This window comes from Carassius auratus, chromosome 40 (genome assembly GCF_003368295.1).
Source record: "Carassius auratus strain Wakin chromosome 40, ASM336829v1, whole genome shotgun sequence".
Classification (NCBI taxonomy): Eukaryota; Metazoa; Chordata; class Actinopteri; order Cypriniformes; family Cyprinidae; genus Carassius; species Carassius auratus.
The window spans coordinates 235,630-253,489 of NC_039282.1; the positions used below are offsets into that span (position 1 = coordinate 235,630).

Consider the following 17,860-nt stretch of genomic DNA (forward strand, 5'->3'; position numbering starts at 1 on the left):
TCTGGTTATTTTCTTCAAAAATGCGTTTTTGTTTTTTGAATTTTGAAAGAATAATGCAGCAAAACAAGTGTTCAAATAAATATTCTATTTTTATTTTTTTGGTCTTATACAGATGGAGTCTCCATTGCCTGCAACCGACTTCACAATTTTCACCAGTTTCACTATGAAACCAAACACTACTAACACAACACAAGATTTTTGTGAACTCCCAGCTAATGAGGTTTTTATATTTGCATATTCACTACTGTTTCTCATAAGTCTGGTGCTGAACTGCATCACCATGCGGGTGTATTTCTGCACCAATCAGCGTATCCAGTCCAGTGTCACAGTCTACATGAAGAACCTCGTTGTAGCTGACTTTTTCCTTTGCCTTTGTTTACCTTTGCGCATTGCTGCGTATGCTAATAATTCAGGGATGATGAACAATATTTACTGCAGCTTTGGAGCAACAGCACTCTATATAAACATGTATGCAAGCATTTTCTTCATGGACTTTATTGCTGCAAACAGGTATACACCAAATGCTTAATTTATTGCTTAATTTCTCAAAAAGAAAAAAAAAAGTTTATATACAAAACATTAGTTTCATGGCAATTAAAGCTCAGCTCATTGGTTTAAAAAAAGTGGTATTACAACAGAGTTTCAAAGAGACCACCAAGTGAGCAAAGATGGCAAATCTTAAATTGATGTCCCAAATCCACTCACAGTCTTCATAAGTCAACACATTGGAGATTTGAAGTCTCCAATATATTTCAAGTGATTTCAGTCAGAGTTTATTCATAGAGCTCTTTTAAAAACAACAAGTCTCTACCAAAGTACTATACGACATAGTCAGAATAGAACAGTAAACACATAAAACAAAACATAAAACCAAAGTAATGCAAACAGTTCTCATACTCAGTGAAACGCCAAGGAGTGGAAATATGTTTCAAGGCTAGATTTAAAAGCAGAAAGTGTTTTGGTCTGACAAACATGGAGAGTTAAATTATTCCAAAGTTTTGGGGCCCCTTACGAAAAAGAAGTTTATTCAAGTGTGCTATTAGTATACTTCTTTAAAACTAAACTGTTTTATGGTAGAGGGTGCTAGTATGCATCTTCTGTACAAAATTTTCAAAAATACACAAGTGAAGAAGAAAAAGAAACACCACCCATCAGGCACCGTACATCGAAGTGACTCCGACTAATCCAACGTCAGTCAGACGTCATATTTCGGTTGAAAATTAAAGTCGGGTTGACGTCTAAACCCAACTTTGTTTGATGTCAAACTCCGACATCAGACAGACATTGAATTTTGGTTGGAATAAGCACCACACTGCAACAATGGATGAAATGCATGGAAGCACATTGAATATCTCAAGATCTCCGCAGAGGAGGATTAAACAACTTCACAAACAGCATTACCAGCTTCACATATTACTAACCAGACTGACTTTATTTCTGTCAGACATCTACAAAAGCTCTTATTGAAAATTAACAGGGGTTTAACTCTAATGTGTTTAATTTCCATAAAAGCATAACAGTTAAACACCATAACAGTGATTAGTGTTTCCATTAGTTGAGCTCTTAACACTTATTATATGTTTTGGCTATTGTGGCTGCTGTTTGTTTGTCGAGCACATTTGCAGCATCAAAAAAGCTAAAGTGACATGAGATAAAGTGATGGCTGTTACCTGTTAATGGTTTTATAATCATTGTGAATAACCTGATTCGCTGATGGTTTTTAACAATTATGTTGTTCCATTAGTACATTCATATTACAAACCCTGTGTTTCTGCCATATTGGATCCAGCAGCATTATAACAATCAGTTAAAATCTTTTTACAAACATGAGCTCAAAAAACTTAACTTATGCTGACACACACAGACATCAACAATCAACGTATGAATCTCAACAATGGTGACATGCTGCAATGCATGCTGGGGCCATGCGTTTTATACTATGGTGGCTCCCAGCATGCATTGCTGCATGAAGCATGTCACTATTGTTGAGATTCACATACTGATTATTGATGTCTATGTGTCTCGAAAGCTTTTTCTCCCAAAATGTATTTAAAAATAAAAATTCAGAAAGTCTGATCTGAGGGAAGAAAGTATTGTCTCTTGAATATTGTTCATTAATAATAAATAACCACTTTGGGTCAATGACAATAAAAATAATATTCCTCAATCATTTTTCTTAATGATGATGAAAACTATATCACCTTATCTTTGTTTATGGCTCCTTTTATAACAAATTATGTGTTTTGGTAAACACTATTACAGGAACCACAAACTTACTAAGCCAAGATTCAAACTACCCAACTAGAGCAAACACTGATCACAATAATGGTGACCAAACATTTTCAAATAAAACATCAACATCTAAACCTCTGTTAATTCTCAAAAAGCACTTCTGTAGACGTCTGACAGAACTAAAGTCAAACTGGCTAGTTATAAGTGAAGCTGGTAATGCGTGTACTGCCATGCATTTCACTGTTTTTTTATGTTTTTTTTTTGTTTTTTTTTGCAGGGGTGGGGGTGTTTATTCCAGCCAAAATTCAGCATCTGCCCAACATTGGAGCTTGACATCAAACAGTCGTTGGATTTGGACATCAACCAGATTTTCAATTTCAAACAAAGTCCAACATCTACCCGCGTTTATAATGTTTGAGATATCAATCACTCGTTGAAGACCATAATGTTTGAAGAAACTGTAGGTAACAACTGGTAAAATTTACATCTAGGTCATAAAAAGCATGATAATAGCTACACTTAAATATTTTCTTCTCAGCCATGTCATCAATTGCTCTTGAACGAAATCTCCTCATCCGTTGTCTGATTGGAATTTTGCAAGGATTTCTGTGTAGTTAAAGTGTGCATAGCCTGCATCTATCAACTTTTTTTTTGTAACTTACCCACATTAAAGTGTTAAATAATGCATGAAGCTAGAATGAAATATTTTTGTTTACAAGCAGATACACTGTTCTTTCGTTGTATGTTTTGCATGCTCAGATATTCATGTAACAAAATTTATACAAATTCAACCTAAATAGGTACATAGTAGTCTAAAAGTATAAATTTCACTTTTAAAAAACTTATGAGTATACTTGCAGTTTGTGTACAAAGTATTTAATTAGTAAACTATCAGCAAATCAAGTTCACTTTTATTATAATTGCAGTACAAACTACAAACATAGAGGTAAACTAGTTGTGTGCTCAAAGTTTGCTAATGTTATACTTAGAGTATATTTAAAAGTATATTTTATATACTAGAAAGTGGGCCGATTTAGTCCCAAGAAGTATTGAAACATTACACTTACAAATATACTACTAGAACACTAAAACACTTTGTATACTTGCTACATAGAGTATACTTAAAAGTATGCTTGAACTTTACCTAAGTAAACTTAATAAAATAAACTTAACGTATACTACTTTTTGCTTAAGGGCTGCAACTGCAAAATCATAATCATCCCTGCTTTTCAGCCTTACTCAAGGGGATGATAAAAGGAAATGCTCAGCAAAGCTACAAAAAGTGCACTTGATAGAGCATGTGGATGTATTAAATCAGAAAGATATATTGGTGATAGTCCATTTAATTATTTGAATATCCAAATACCACAATTTCTGTTTTTCCTTAATTGAATTTTAAACAAATTTAAGGCCAACCACACTATAAAAAGTGATTCTCCATATTTACTCAATAAAATTGTGACAACAGATTACAAGCAATATTATTAATTCAATTTAACACATTAGAATTAATTAGAATTTACCATTCAAAATGAGTAGAATAACATGAAAAAATTAAGTAAAATTTACACAAAAATGTTGATTTCATTGGACAAAAAACAAACAAACAAAAAACATTATGCCAAAGAATACTACACTGTAAAAAGTGATTCTCCATATTTACTCAATAAAATTGTGACAACAGATTACAAGCAATATTATTAATTCAATTTAACACATTAGAATTAATTAGAATTAACCATTCAAAATGAGTAGAATAAAATGAAAAAATAAAGTAAAATGTACACAAAAATATTGATTTCATTGGACAAAAATTAAACAAACAAAAAACATTATGCCAAAGAATACTATGTTATGCATGCAAGGCCAGTAGTTGGCGATCATGAAACACCCTGTGAAAACATTATATGCATGCACATGATGTCAACCTTTTTACAAATTCACATTTTTGTTGCTTGCATAGATATGATACAGGCATCATGTTCAAAAGGTTGTGTCTTAAGGCCCCCAAAATAAAGTTATTGAAGACACCTAAAGTTCACGAACAGAATCACTGAAGGAGAAAATGGTAAATTATTGGTTACCATTACAGTGGTCAGTGTTTGCTTTAGTTGTGCTCTTGACCCTTGACGTTTTAACGTCACATTTTGTATGGTTGTTGTATCTCAGTTATAACACCTAGACAAGTTAAGAGAAAATATGATCAGGTGGTGTTGGTTATGCTTTGACATAATCTTTGTTTTACCTGAATATCTGAACTTATTTAGAGCCTGATCTCTGAGTTAAATTAACATTTGTTATAGCCACCCTGTGATTCAACAATAAAAGATCTGGAATTTACAGTATAATCTAGAGTATAAGAATTCTGATTTTAAAAAGCAATGTAGAGGGAGGTCTTCTTTTGGCGCACAGTGACATCAAGGACCAGCGTATTAATCTCAAGAATGGTGACAAACAGCATATTCAGATAAACAAATGATCTGTAAGCATCACAAAACAAGCTACTAAAAAATTGTTGCTCATAATTTATTCATGCTGCAAAGCATGATGGGAGCCATAAATTAGTTTTGATTGGTGGCACCCAGAATGCAGTGCAACATGCTTTTTGGTCACCTTTGTTGAGGTTCTCAGGCTGACTCTTGATGTCCGTGTGCCTAAATGAAAAACTCTCTTCCTTTTTTAACAAGATTTTGATCAGAAGTGCTTCTAAGAATTTCTCTGATTATCCTGAAAATACCAGAACATATACTGCACAACCATAGGAAGCCTTTTATTGAAAAGACACACCCAAGTCAGAAAACCAGATCAAAGGATGATGTCAAATAAAATAACACCATCTGATTTCATTTTTTTCTTAGCTTGTCTAGCTGCTGTATCACAACTACACTAACCAAAATCTGTATAAAGTATTAAAGGTCAAGAGCACAACTAAAGCAAACACTGACCACTGTAATGGTAACCAATAATTTACCCTTTTCTCCTTTAGTGATTCTGTTCATGAACATTAGGTGTCTTCAATAACTCTGTTTTGGGGGCCTTAAGACACAACCTTTTGAACATGATGCCTGTATCATATCTATGTAATCAACAAAAATGTGAATTTGTAAAAAGGTTGACATCATGTGCATGCATATAATGTTTTCACAGGGTGTTTCATGATCGCCAAATACTGGCCTTGCATGCATAACATAGTATTCTTTGGAATAATGTTTTTTAGTTTGTTTGTTTTTTGTCCAATGAAATCAATATTTTTGTGTAAATTTTACTTAATTTTTTCATGTTATTCTACTCATTTTGAATGGTTAATTCTAATTAATTCTAATGTGTTAAATTTAATTAAGAATATTGCTTGTAATCTGTTGTCACAATTTTATTGAGTAAATATAGAGAATTACTTTTTACAGTGTATGTTATGCATACAAGGCCAGTAGTTGGCGATCATGAAACACCCTGTGAAAACATTATATGCATGCACATGATGTCAACCTTTTTACAAATTCGCATTTTTGTTGCTTACACTGTAAAAAGTGTTTCCCTATATTTATTCAGTAAAATTGTGTCAAAAATTTACAAGCAATATTATTAATTAAATTTAACACATTTTAATTAACTAGAAATAATCATTAAAAATGAGTATAATAACATGAAAAAATTAAGTAAAATTTACATGAAAATATTGATTTTATTGGACAAAAAACAAACAAACAAAAAACACTATGCTAAAGAATACTATGTTATGCATGCCAGGCCAGTAGTTGGCGATCATGAAACATTATATGCATGCACATGACATCAGCCCTTTTACAAATTCACATTTTTCTTGCTTACATTGATATGATACAGGCATCATGTTCAAAAGGCTGTGTCTTAAGGCCCCCCAAACAGAGTTATTGAAGACACCTAAAGTTCCCAAACAGAATCAAAGGGTAAATTGTTGGTTACAATTACAGTGGTCAGTGTTTGCTTTAGTTGTGTTCTTGACACTTGATGATTTAATATTACGTTTTGCATTGCTGTTGTAACTCAGTTATAACAGCTAGATGAACTAAGAATAAAGATGATCAGGTAGTGTTGGTCATGCTATTACATAATCTTTGTTCTTCCTGAATATCTGAACTCATTCAGAGTCTGATCTCTGAGTCAAGATAACATTCATTAAGGCAGCCCTGTGATTCAGCAAAAAAAGAAAAAAAAAGTGGAATTTTCAGTGTAAACCAGAGTTTGAGAATTCTGTTTAAAACAGAGAAAGGGGAGCTTTCTTTTGACACACAGTCACATCAAGAACCAGCGGTAAATTACTGGTAAATTAATGGTTGCCAGCAAAAAAAAGTGTTTTTCTACAGTTTGTTGCCGTTAAGTCAAGGAAAAACAGTAATATACTGTTAAATGTAAATGTCAGATTTACCAAATGAAAAAAAAAAAATAATTTAACTAAAATATTTGTGAACATCCATAGAAAAAAATGTATGCAAAGTCATACACTGATAATGAGAGTAAATACTGAACTCAACTGTATTAATGTGTTTTCACAAGAGAGATCTGTTAGTTTAATGCAGTTTTGTTGTTCACCATTGTGCTTGAGAGTATAGCCTGTGCTTCAGTCAATGATGAGCCACAATTTCTGATTTTCTGCTTCTTTATATAAAGACACTGATACAGTGGTGATCTCTGTGTTAAGTACTTCAGCACATACATGTGTGCTATAGCTGACAATTACCTGCAGTGATTTAAGTTAAAGTCATGCATTTAGTTTCTTTACTACTACACATTAAGTGTTTGCATCTTTATATTAAGAAATACTCCTTCTCAGTGGAATTAAATGAAATAAGTTCATAGTACACTGTAAAAAATTTTGCCATTAAATAACAGTAATTTTCTGGCAGCAGGGGTGCCAGTAAAGTACTGTTAATTTACAGCTCTTAACCTTTAATTTACCACACTTATTTTTTAACAGTATTTTACCGTAAATTCTACCATGGAAATTAACTCCACTCCCACTGCTTCAAACAGTTCAAGTTTTTAAAACTACCATTCCTACGATGTTAGTACTATGAACATATTTCATTTGAGTCCACTGAGAAGGAATATTTCTTACACTTAATGTGCAGTAATAAAGTAACTAAATACGTGACTTTTACTCAAATCACTGCGGCTAATTGTCAGCTGTATTACACATGTATGTGCTGAAGTACTTAACACAGAGATCACCACTGTATCAGCGACTCCACATTTACTGCCTTTATATAAAGCAGCAGAATATCTGAATTTGTGGCTCATCATTGACTGAAGCACCGGCTCTACTCTCCAGCACAATGGTGAACAACAAAACTACATTAAACTAAACGATCTCTCTTGTGCAAACACACATTAATACAGTCAAGTTCAGTATTTACTCTCATTATCAGTGTATGACTTGGCCTATTTTTTTTCTATGGATGTTCACAAATATTTTAGTTAAATTAACTTTTTTTTCATTTGGTAAATCTGACGTTTACATTTTACAGTATATTACTGTTTTTCCTTGACTTGACAGCAAAAAACTGTAGAAAAACACTTTTTTTTGCTGGCAACCATTAATTTACGGCAAGAAACAGTAGAAAAACAGTTATTTACTGGCAGCAGGGGTGCCAGTAAATAACTGTTTTTTTACAGTTTGTTTCCTGTAAATTAATTACAGTTTATTACTGTTAAATTATGTTTCATGCTGTTTTTTCTTCATCTTAAATCTTTATCCCTTTAAACCCCACAAGAAAATCCTCAGTTTTAAATGAACACTTATAATGTGTGCACACTACAGAGTGTTTGAGTAACACTGAATCAGTGAAGTTAATGAGATAATTCAGTGATTAATTGATGATAGAGCATTAGTGATAAACACCTGCAGAATCACTGAAGGAAAGAGAAACACAAGATCTACAAATGACTTCAGCCACAGCCTTAAATGAAATCAACTGAATAAAAGAATACATCAAATCTCTCAAGATCTGATTAAACAACTACTAAAACAGCTTCACCAGATTCACATTACTAACCAGACTGACTTTATTTCTGTCAGATGTCTACAGAAGAACTTATGGAGAGTTAAATAGGTTTAGGTGTTTTTTTCACTACCATGATGGAGATCAGTGTTTACTTTAGTTGGGCTCTTGAACGTGACTTTTCAACAACTAAGGTTTTTTTTTTACATGCTGTAACAATGCGCTTTTGGAACCTGTTATAGCAAAACAAAAGTACACAGAAGAAAAAAAATCTGATATTGTTGTTTATAGATTGACAAGAACAAATACTATTATTTCTGATCTAATCCCGTGTCTCTTCTCTTATTGAATATTAATACTACTGTTAAGAAAATTTCACTCATAATAAAAAAAAAAAACCTTAGCTGAAATTTAGACAGAAACATCAAGAATCAGTGTATGAATCACAACAATGGTGACAATCCACAAAATAAATGAACAGATCAGTTCTGAACATCACAACACATGCTACTAAAACTTAAAACAAATGCAAAATTATAAGCACATAAGAATTCAAGAAAATAAGTGAACAATTCAGGGGCATAATTTATTCATGCCGCAATGCATGCTGGGAATCATGGATGAGTTTTATCCTGTGCTGGTACCCAGCATGCATTGCATCATGAACCTTTTGATTGTCACCATTGTTGAGATTCATATGCTGATTGTTGATTTCTCTCTTTGAGTGTTGTGGGGACTGCTGCCCGAAATACTTTTTAACTAAAACTAGTCGTTAAATCCATAAATACTGGTTATCACACTACTTTTCAATCTTACAAAATTGAATTGTCATTCACTCAAATATTTCAACACCAAATTAATATTTGATTATCATAGTAACACTTTAAGTCAGTCTAGTAGCTCATGCCTGTTAGAAACAATCATAATCACTTGACTATCAAAATTAATACTGCTGTAACAGATGCATCATAAAGATACAAATACAGCAATAAAACAAAATTTAAAGTGCAAAAGTCAATGGTCAGGAGCCCAACTAAAGCAAACACTGATCTCCAAAATGGTGACGCTAAACGAAACAGTAACATTATCATCTAAATCTCTTTAATTCTCAGTAAGATCTTTTGATCTCTGTTCTCTGATCTGACAGAAATAAAGTCAGTCTGGTTAGTAATGTGTGAAGTTGGTGAAGCTGTTTGTTGATCGTTTAAATCTTCAGTTGATTTCATCTAAGCCTGTGGCTGAAGTCAGTTGTATTTCATGTGTTTGTCTTGTTATGTTTTTTTTTTTCTTCAGTGATTCTACTCATTAACAGCAGCTGTTGATCAGTGTCTGAATTCACTCATTAGTGTTCATTCTCTCTGTCAGGAGGATTATATTAGTAAACTCATGTGGAATAGTGAATGAGGGTGTAGGGTGTGATTTGAAACACAGCCGCTGAGTGTCGACTTTGAACGTTGTTAATTTACGATATATAGCAGCAGGCTACTTCTCGAAAACGATGAATATTACCCAGAATGCACTGTTTTAATGAAAAACAGTATTTTACTGTCGAAATTTGGCCGTTTTTTTACAGCGATTTTTAACAGTGTACTAACATCGTAGAAATGCTAGTTTTTAAACTCGAACTGTTTGAAGCAGTGGGAGTGGAGTTAATTTCCATGGTAGAATTTATGGTAAAATACTGTAAAAAAAAATAAGAGTGGTAAATTAATGGTTGAAAGCTGTAAATTAACAGTACTTTACTGGCGCCCCTGCTGCCAGTAAATTACTGTTATTTAACGGCACAATTTTTTACAGTGCAGCAGAGTTAATTCCACTCAGATTTTTTTGCTGTGTAGGTCCTGAAACGTTTTGTCTAACCCCAAACTCTAAAGAGTCACAGCATTTTATTATAATGGTCTTCTCATTATAATGGTATGGATGTGACAGTCCAGTCAAGTTATTAATATTCTGCATTGTAGTTTGACCTGCTCGCACTGCGCGCTGAAGAGATATCAACATAGTACTACAACGAAGCGCTTGACTGAACCAAACACATTTTATATCAGGTAAATAATATATTCAAGATATATATACACCGGCTGAAATGTTTTGAAATAACTTATACCCTACCTGTTCGAAAAAAATCCAGTCTCTGCCTGTGTCATTTTGAGTCTTGGTAAAGTTTTAAATCCCTGCAGCCAAGATGCTCCTCTGTCTGTCACGGATTATTGAAAGTAAAACCTAAATCTATAGGAGTGGTTGGATTTATTCACGCACTTTAAAATATTAATTTGAAGCTTCTTATTTTCAGATTCTTATTCACAGCTTTATCATAATAGGCTGCCTATTAACTTATTGGGAGAAAACCACAAGTTCTATGTGAAATCAGACATTTGAGCACTCACATATAGTCAGAATGGCATAATCAATAACACCTGTGAATATTCGACTGTGAGATTGGTGGTCGAATCAGGCTCCTCGAATCGAAGCATCGAATCATCGACTATTCAGGGTCACCCTTAGTTCTGATCATCAGCAAATTTGAAAATGTCTGTATATGGCACATTATCTCTTGCATTTCATTAAAAGACTGCAAGACAACACTTGTATGGTTTAAGGTTTGCCACTAAGTTTAGTCAAATGGTAGTTGAAAGTAGAGGTTGATCAGTTAATCATTGTTTCGGATTAATCAGCAACAATAGTCAATTGCTGGAACTACTGTTTATCCATTTTTCCCAGGTTACGTCTGGTGCTTGAGTAGCTAAGAAGAGTCCATTTGTTGACTAGATGCTGCATTAGTATAGAGAGAACAACAGTATGATTACTTTCAAAGCTGAGGACGGAAACACTTAAGGAAGGCTACAACCAATGTGCCCAAAACACAAGGAACTCTGACCCAAAAGTGCAATGTCACATTTGTCAAAATCTTTATTCTATTTAAAAAGTATGGTTCAGTTTTTTCCCCTTTAATTAAGTTCAGCACTAATGTAGTTTTCATTAATTCTACATAAAAAACCTATCAAATCTGTAAAATCCAATATAGCTCGACCTCTAATTGAAAGGTTGAAGGTTTAAACTTGAAAGAGTGTGATCCACGAAAGCATTGTATCTGATCAAAGTAATCCCCAAGTGCAAACCCATGACACTCCAGGGGGACAGTCGTATGATAATTGACAAAAAATAATATTTAAATTATTATACAGTTTGTGTACATGGTTACATACACAGCAAAAAAATGTGAGTGAAATTAACTCTGCTGGGAGTACATGTGAGACCGCACTCAAGAGTGTGAACGTGTTAAAATCACAATTTTAATGGTGTCACCATTATAGTGGTCAGTGTTTGCTTTAGTTGGGCTCTTGACCCCTAAAACAGATTTTAGTTGGCTGCAATGATGGAGTTCTGATGGACAAGCAATTCTATTGTCATTCCTGAATTACTGAGTTAAAGTTAAATTGTTGATTATTGCAACCCTATGATTCTTCAACAAAGTCTTTCCAACATTTTACATGAAATCTGAGGCATTTCTTAAAAGTTGTTTGTTCAATTTTTTTCAAAATGAAGTCTTTCAATTAGACATGCAAACATCAAAAATCAACCTGTAAATCTGAACAATGGTGAAAATCAAAAATGCATGTTGCAGTGCATTCTCGTTGCCACCTATCAAACTTCATCCATGGCTCCCATGATGCATTGCGGCATGAATAAATTATTTGCATAATTGTTTCAGTAATTTCCTTTATTCTTACTATTCTATGTTTTTTATGTTACTTTTAGTAGTTTGTTTTCTAATGTTTAGAGTTGTTCTATTTTTCTGAATATGCTGTTTGTCACCATTGTTGAGACTCCTACACAAATTTTTGATGTATGTGTGTGCCTAAAACAAGTTCTTTTTTTTTTTATCGGAACAACTTTCAAGAAAACTTTTTACTAGAGCGTACTGTATAATCACAGGGTTGTTATAATAAATGAGGTCAATAAAATTTGTTTAGGCTTTAATTGAGTTTGGTGATTCATTTTTTTCTTGTCTGTTTTTTACAATTCAGTTGTAACAGCCAAACCAAATCTGACATTAAAAGTGTAAACACTGACCACTATAATGGTGACATACAAATAGTTTCATCTTTGTAGATTCTGCATGTTAACATCAGGTATCATCAATAATGGTCAATCATCCCTCAATTAATCACTTAATTATCTCATTAACTTTAACTCAGCTTCAGTGTTAATTTTACACTCCCATTTTAACACTTTCACACTCTCACATGTCTCACATGTACTCCCAGCAGAGTTCATTTCACTCTGTATTTTTTGCTGTGTACATACATATATATATATATATATATATATATATATATATATATATATATATATATACACACACACACACACACATACATACATACATATATATATATATATATATATTAGTGCTGTCAAAATTAGCGCGTTAACGCATTCGATTAATTTGAAATATTTAACGCGTTAAAAAAAAATAACGCAATTAACGCGGTTGCAGTTTTTTTTTATTTCCAGTTGTGGCCTATGTGTGTTCAACGTGCAAAGAAATATGGATAAGACCAAGGAAGGACTTTTAGACGGAAAGTTTCAGTATAAAACTCTGCCGGATTACTCTTCAATCTGCCACAAGAAACAGCAACATTAAAATCATGAACTCAAATGTCATTGTTTAAAAAAAAAAAAAAAAAAAACAATGACTGTAACAGTGCGTAAATCAGACCTTTCTGTAACGCTAACGTTAATAAGCTTAAACGAAAATAACGAAATAATTGTGTAGCGGAGTATTTTTTGTACACAGTGCCGCGAACTGTCAATCACTCCTGTGCGCGTGCATCACTGTCCTCCCCGCAGCTGCAGCAACTTGCGCTCTCTCTCTTCATCAAGCTTTAAAACAAAAAGGGGACAAAAAGATCATATTGTCTTTGTGCATGGGCTATAGATTAATTAGATAAATTAATATCTAAATTTGTGCCTTGCCGTCTACGGTATTTTTTTAGAACTTAGAAAAAAGATGCTGCAGCCAATGAGCAGCCAGCGGGGGCTGCAGGACGACTCAACCTCCGCAGACAGTTTTTAATGTTTATCAGACAATAAATACTCAAGATTTTGCTTTAGTATAACTCACAACGAGTTTCACACACCTTCTCCGGCCACGTTGAGTTGTTGACACTTAACAGTGGGAAAAGCAACACATGCGCTATTCACTTGTATAACTTAAGGGTGAATGGGTAATGTAGTTTCTGCTCTGGGTGGGATGAATTAGGAAGCTTGCATTGTGAAGGGCGCTCTGAAAATTGGCAGTGCAGGTAAAAGATTAAAACCTCTATTAAAACAGATGTCCAGATGAGCGTACCGATACGCTACAAGCACGTTCTGGGCGCACGGAGAGGTGGCGGTACGCTCAAGAGCTATATTTGGAAGTGGCGGTACTGAGTACATACCAGCCCACTTAAAGCACTGGCAATGACTATACTTTGGAATTTTTTTGCAGTCCACTTAGAATTCAACATAACAGAAATCATTTTTGTTTTTTATTGGCATTGATTGTTTTGAAATTCAAATGGTACTTACATGCCTGTGTTTTTATTTCTGTAATAAATATGGCTTTCAAGCCAACAGTTAATTTGGAGGATATTGATGGTTTATTGCAGGTATGTTGTTTACATGAGAAAATCTGTGTTACAAGTTAAACAAAAATTTCAATAAACAATCATATTTTGAATTTAAATAGTTTCTTTGTCTTGAGTTTACATTAATTATTTACATTTTACATTTACATATCCAAAAAGTTTCAGTCTTTTAATTGTGATTAATCGCGATTAATCGCGATTAATTTTAAAAAAATTGTGCGATTAATTAGTTCATTTTTTTTTAATCGATTGACAGCACTAATATATATATTTTTTTTTATTTTTTTTTTATTTTTTTTTCAGATACCTAAAGATTGTCCGACCAGTGGAGACTCATTCTCTACAGACAGTTCGTACCGCCCACTACATTTCTGCAGGAACTTGGCTGTGCTTGTTAACCATGGCTTCCATCTACTTGATCCTTTTTCTGCAGAACTTCTGGGGTCAAATGCCTGATGCGTTTACTTGTGAATCCCAGAACAGTTCCCATCTCAGTGTGACCTACAAAATCATCCACTGTGTGACCTTTGCAGGCTTCATTTTTGTCCTGGTATCTCTGATTCTTCTATACTGGAAGACTCACCAAAAGCTCAGACAAGTTCAGTCCTCTTCACGGGTCAGTTCCAGAAGTCAAACATTTAAAACTGTTGAGCACAACATGCTAGTGCTAGTAGTCATTTTCTGTGTGTGCTTTGTTCCATATCACCTGGTGAAACTACCATACATATTCATTGAACCCCTGCTGCACGATTGTACAGCAGCCCAGCCATTCTACATCCTGAAGGAGCTCACCATCGTGTTAGCAGCACTAAATGCCTCATTGGATCCACTCATGTACTTTTTCTTTTGCAAGACCTTTAGATCACATTTGAAATGTACTGCAAGGAGTCGCTAACCTATCTTTGAATGATTACTTTATGGTTTTTGTATTATTGTGCTTTGTGATGTGCTTCTTTATTGTTTTGCAATTGCCAGTGGATATGAGTATCTTTACTAAATAATAAAAGTTGTGTAAAAAGTAGGAATGCGTCGATATGAAAATTTTGGCAGATACGAGAATCGATAATTCTTTAAATATAAAAGCTAATCAATATGTTGGCCAATAAATCTAAATCCACATTTTCACATAATTTTTGAGAGCCAGATTACCAAAAAAAGTCACTATTAAAAAGCATTAAACACTTCAACATAAATCAAACATAAAGCAGCCTTACAAATAAATAAAATAATGCTTAAATAATGGAAACAAGTTACTGGACAAAATTACTTAACATGTAAAAAAAAATATATACGGTGATAAGACAATGGACTGTTTTAAAAGAGGTCCAGCATGTAAGGACTATAGCCAATTAATGTAGACCTGTTATTTTCTCGCTATTGCTATTAGATTACTTTTATTATTAAATAATACAATTAAGTTTCTTCACAACAATTTCAACAACAAACACCTCATAACTGTGACTCACAGTGAGGAAAAAAAAATTAGGCGATTAGCTTTGGCTATTCCTCAATGAAAATATATAAAAAAAAAAAAAGTATTTTAAAGCAGATTTATTATAGCCTACAATGAATTATATGCCTATACCCTAAATAAAATTGTTACACTTCCGTAACACTTAATCAATGAAGCAAAAGAGCAGCTAATTTTATGCACCGACTTTCAACAACAACCTGTTCAACATGAATGATGTTTCTTCTCATTGTTTTCGCTATGTTTGGGCCACAAGAGGAAGGTTAAAGAAATAAATTAAAACCATTAAATATACCACATATTAACATACCACATATTAATCAGCTGTTAATACGTGTGTCGTTGGATGCTGAAAGCAGAGGTGGGACTTTAAAGTCACAAGCAAGTCTTCAAGTCATATCCCAAGTCCTCAAAGGGTTAAAGTTAATGAGATAATTAAGGGACTAATTAAATGATGATTGTGCACTAGTGATGAACGCCTGCTGTTATTGAGAACTACAGAGGATCAGATGTTGATGTTTTATTGGTTAAAATGATGCAGCCATCATGGAGATCAGTGTTTGATTTATTTGTGCTCTTGACCCTTAACTGATGTCTTAGATCTCCTTCTGTAGCATTTGCATGAAGTGCTATAAAGCAGAGCTAATAATCATGACCTGGTCTGATTACAGTAAAATAAATTTTTGTTGACAAAAAAAAAAAAAAAAACATTTTTTTTAATTGAGTTTTGCAGAACCAACCTAGTAAAACTACAGAAATTTTGAATTTTAACTCTATTAAGTGCACACAAAAATTGAGCTTCACTACCTTGTGGACACACATAGACATCAAGAACCAGCATATGACTCTCAACAGTGGTGACAATCAACAAAATGTTGCATGCTGGGTAACACCATAGTAAAAAAAACTCATCATGCCATGCAGTATGACAAATTGTCACCACTGTTGAGAATCGTGTGATAAGTGTACATGTATAAAAGCCTGAACTGGTAGTCTCCTCCTTTGTCTTTCAACGTTGAAGCATTGCGGTAGTGTTTGTTTTGGTGGGGCTTTTTGTTATTCAGTCATAGCAGTAATAAAGTGTAAGTCAACAATCCAAAAATAAAGACTATTTCATGATGTTCAATCATCATGAGTTATAAACTATAACTGGTTCTTGATCTCTCAAACAAACAATAAAACAGCTATACAATTTTTAGAAGGAGGGATCAACTGTATTTCTTCATATTACACTCAGCTACATCAATAAAGATTTCTCTCAAACATGTTTGCCAACTAAGTTCTTGTTTTCATGCAAACATAACATATCCAAAACCAACACTTGTCAATACAGTTCTATACTACAAAGATTTCCATTGCTACCATACATAATTGACCCATATTAAATGGTAAACGTTCTCAAATCAAATCAATACAATCAATGAAAAAAAAAAATGAAATCAAACAACAGTAGTAGAAATCAAACATTAACCCAAAGTAAAATAAACCCCAGAAACCCTTATAATTGGTAAGAATACTGATTGTTGTGATAAAGTCCAGACACATAACATGTCCCATAGGCCCATGCACATCAGTCTCTTCTTCAATGATAGCACCTCCACATTATTCCCATACCATGAGTTGATGTATAAGGAAAAGGAAGCCCATAACCAAAATCTTTCTACAAAAAAAAAAAAAAAAATACAAACATTCAGGGAAATCCTACTCTTTAAGTTTTGTGATTGACAACCTCCAATTAATGTTGCCTCAGAACTACATTTGACACATATACATAGAAGCATGAACATCAAAATTATTCAGAAAACCATTTAGTAGTTGCAATCAAGCATTACTTACAATTGAGCAGCAAACAACCAAGTTTCTCAATAAGGATGATCTCCCAGTACAGAGAAGGCACACCATGCTGTCCTCTGTCTCACTCTACTACTTCCTCAGCTTTTATAGCACCCATGGAGCACACTATGACCCCCTGGTGGTAAGGAAGAAGACTACACCCATTTAAAACCTTGTACAGTTCACGACACTGTTACATACCCTTTCCCTCATTGGAAGGCTTAACATAACCATGGAAAGGCTTCAGATTCTGTACATGAAACGTGTCTGGATGGTCAGGGTAATCCAAGAATGCAACAGAACAATTAACTGGACCCAAACACTTTAGAATTTTGGCTGGACCTTTCCACTTGGCAGCTAGTTTTGACATGAAACCTTCACTGGCCCGTGACAAGGGATGAGTGCGCACCCATACCAGCTCCCCAACTTGATACTTAGCATGTTTTCGCCGAAGGTTATAATAATGCCTTTGCTTCCTTTGAGCTTGCTCCACATTCTCTCTCACCGACTTCAGTAGGTTCTCATATCGTTCCAGTACTGCATAAGCAGGGTTACTGGGGTCAGGTGGACTTGACAGGGCTCGCTCTACTGGTCCTTTCAGTTTTCGCCCTAAAGCGATTTTGGCAGGTGTAAATCTAGTGCTTTCTTGCCAGGCTGTATTAATGGCAAATCGGAATTCCGCAAACCATCGATCCCAATGACGATGATGTTCA

General features: G+C 33.9%; 1 protein-coding gene across 1 annotated transcript; it reads left to right on the plus strand.

Annotated features, from left to right (window-relative positions):
- Window positions 1–265: 265 nt before the first annotated feature.
- On the plus strand, window positions 266–14,901 carry LOC113058971 (P2Y purinoceptor 14-like). The gene is made up of 2 exons (XM_026227213.1): window positions 266–510; window positions 14,147–14,901. Exons 1-2 carry the CDS (start codon window positions 281–283, stop codon window positions 14,736–14,738), a joined length of 822 nt encoding a protein of 273 aa, XP_026082998.1. The 5' UTR covers window positions 266–280; the 3' UTR covers window positions 14,739–14,901.
- The last annotated feature ends 2,959 nt before the right edge of the window (window positions 14,902–17,860 follow it).

What these genes read in the sequence shown, in the direction of transcription:
- LOC113058971 (XM_026227213.1), top strand. Translation starts at nt 281, where the DNA reads ATGCGGGTGTATTTCTGCACCAATCAGCGTATCCAGTCCAGTGTCACA. An exon ending in GACTTTATTGCTGCAAACAG is followed by an intron (nt 511 to 14,146) that starts GTATACACCAAA and finishes TTTTTTTTTCAG; the next exon opens with ATACCTAAAGATTGTCCGAC.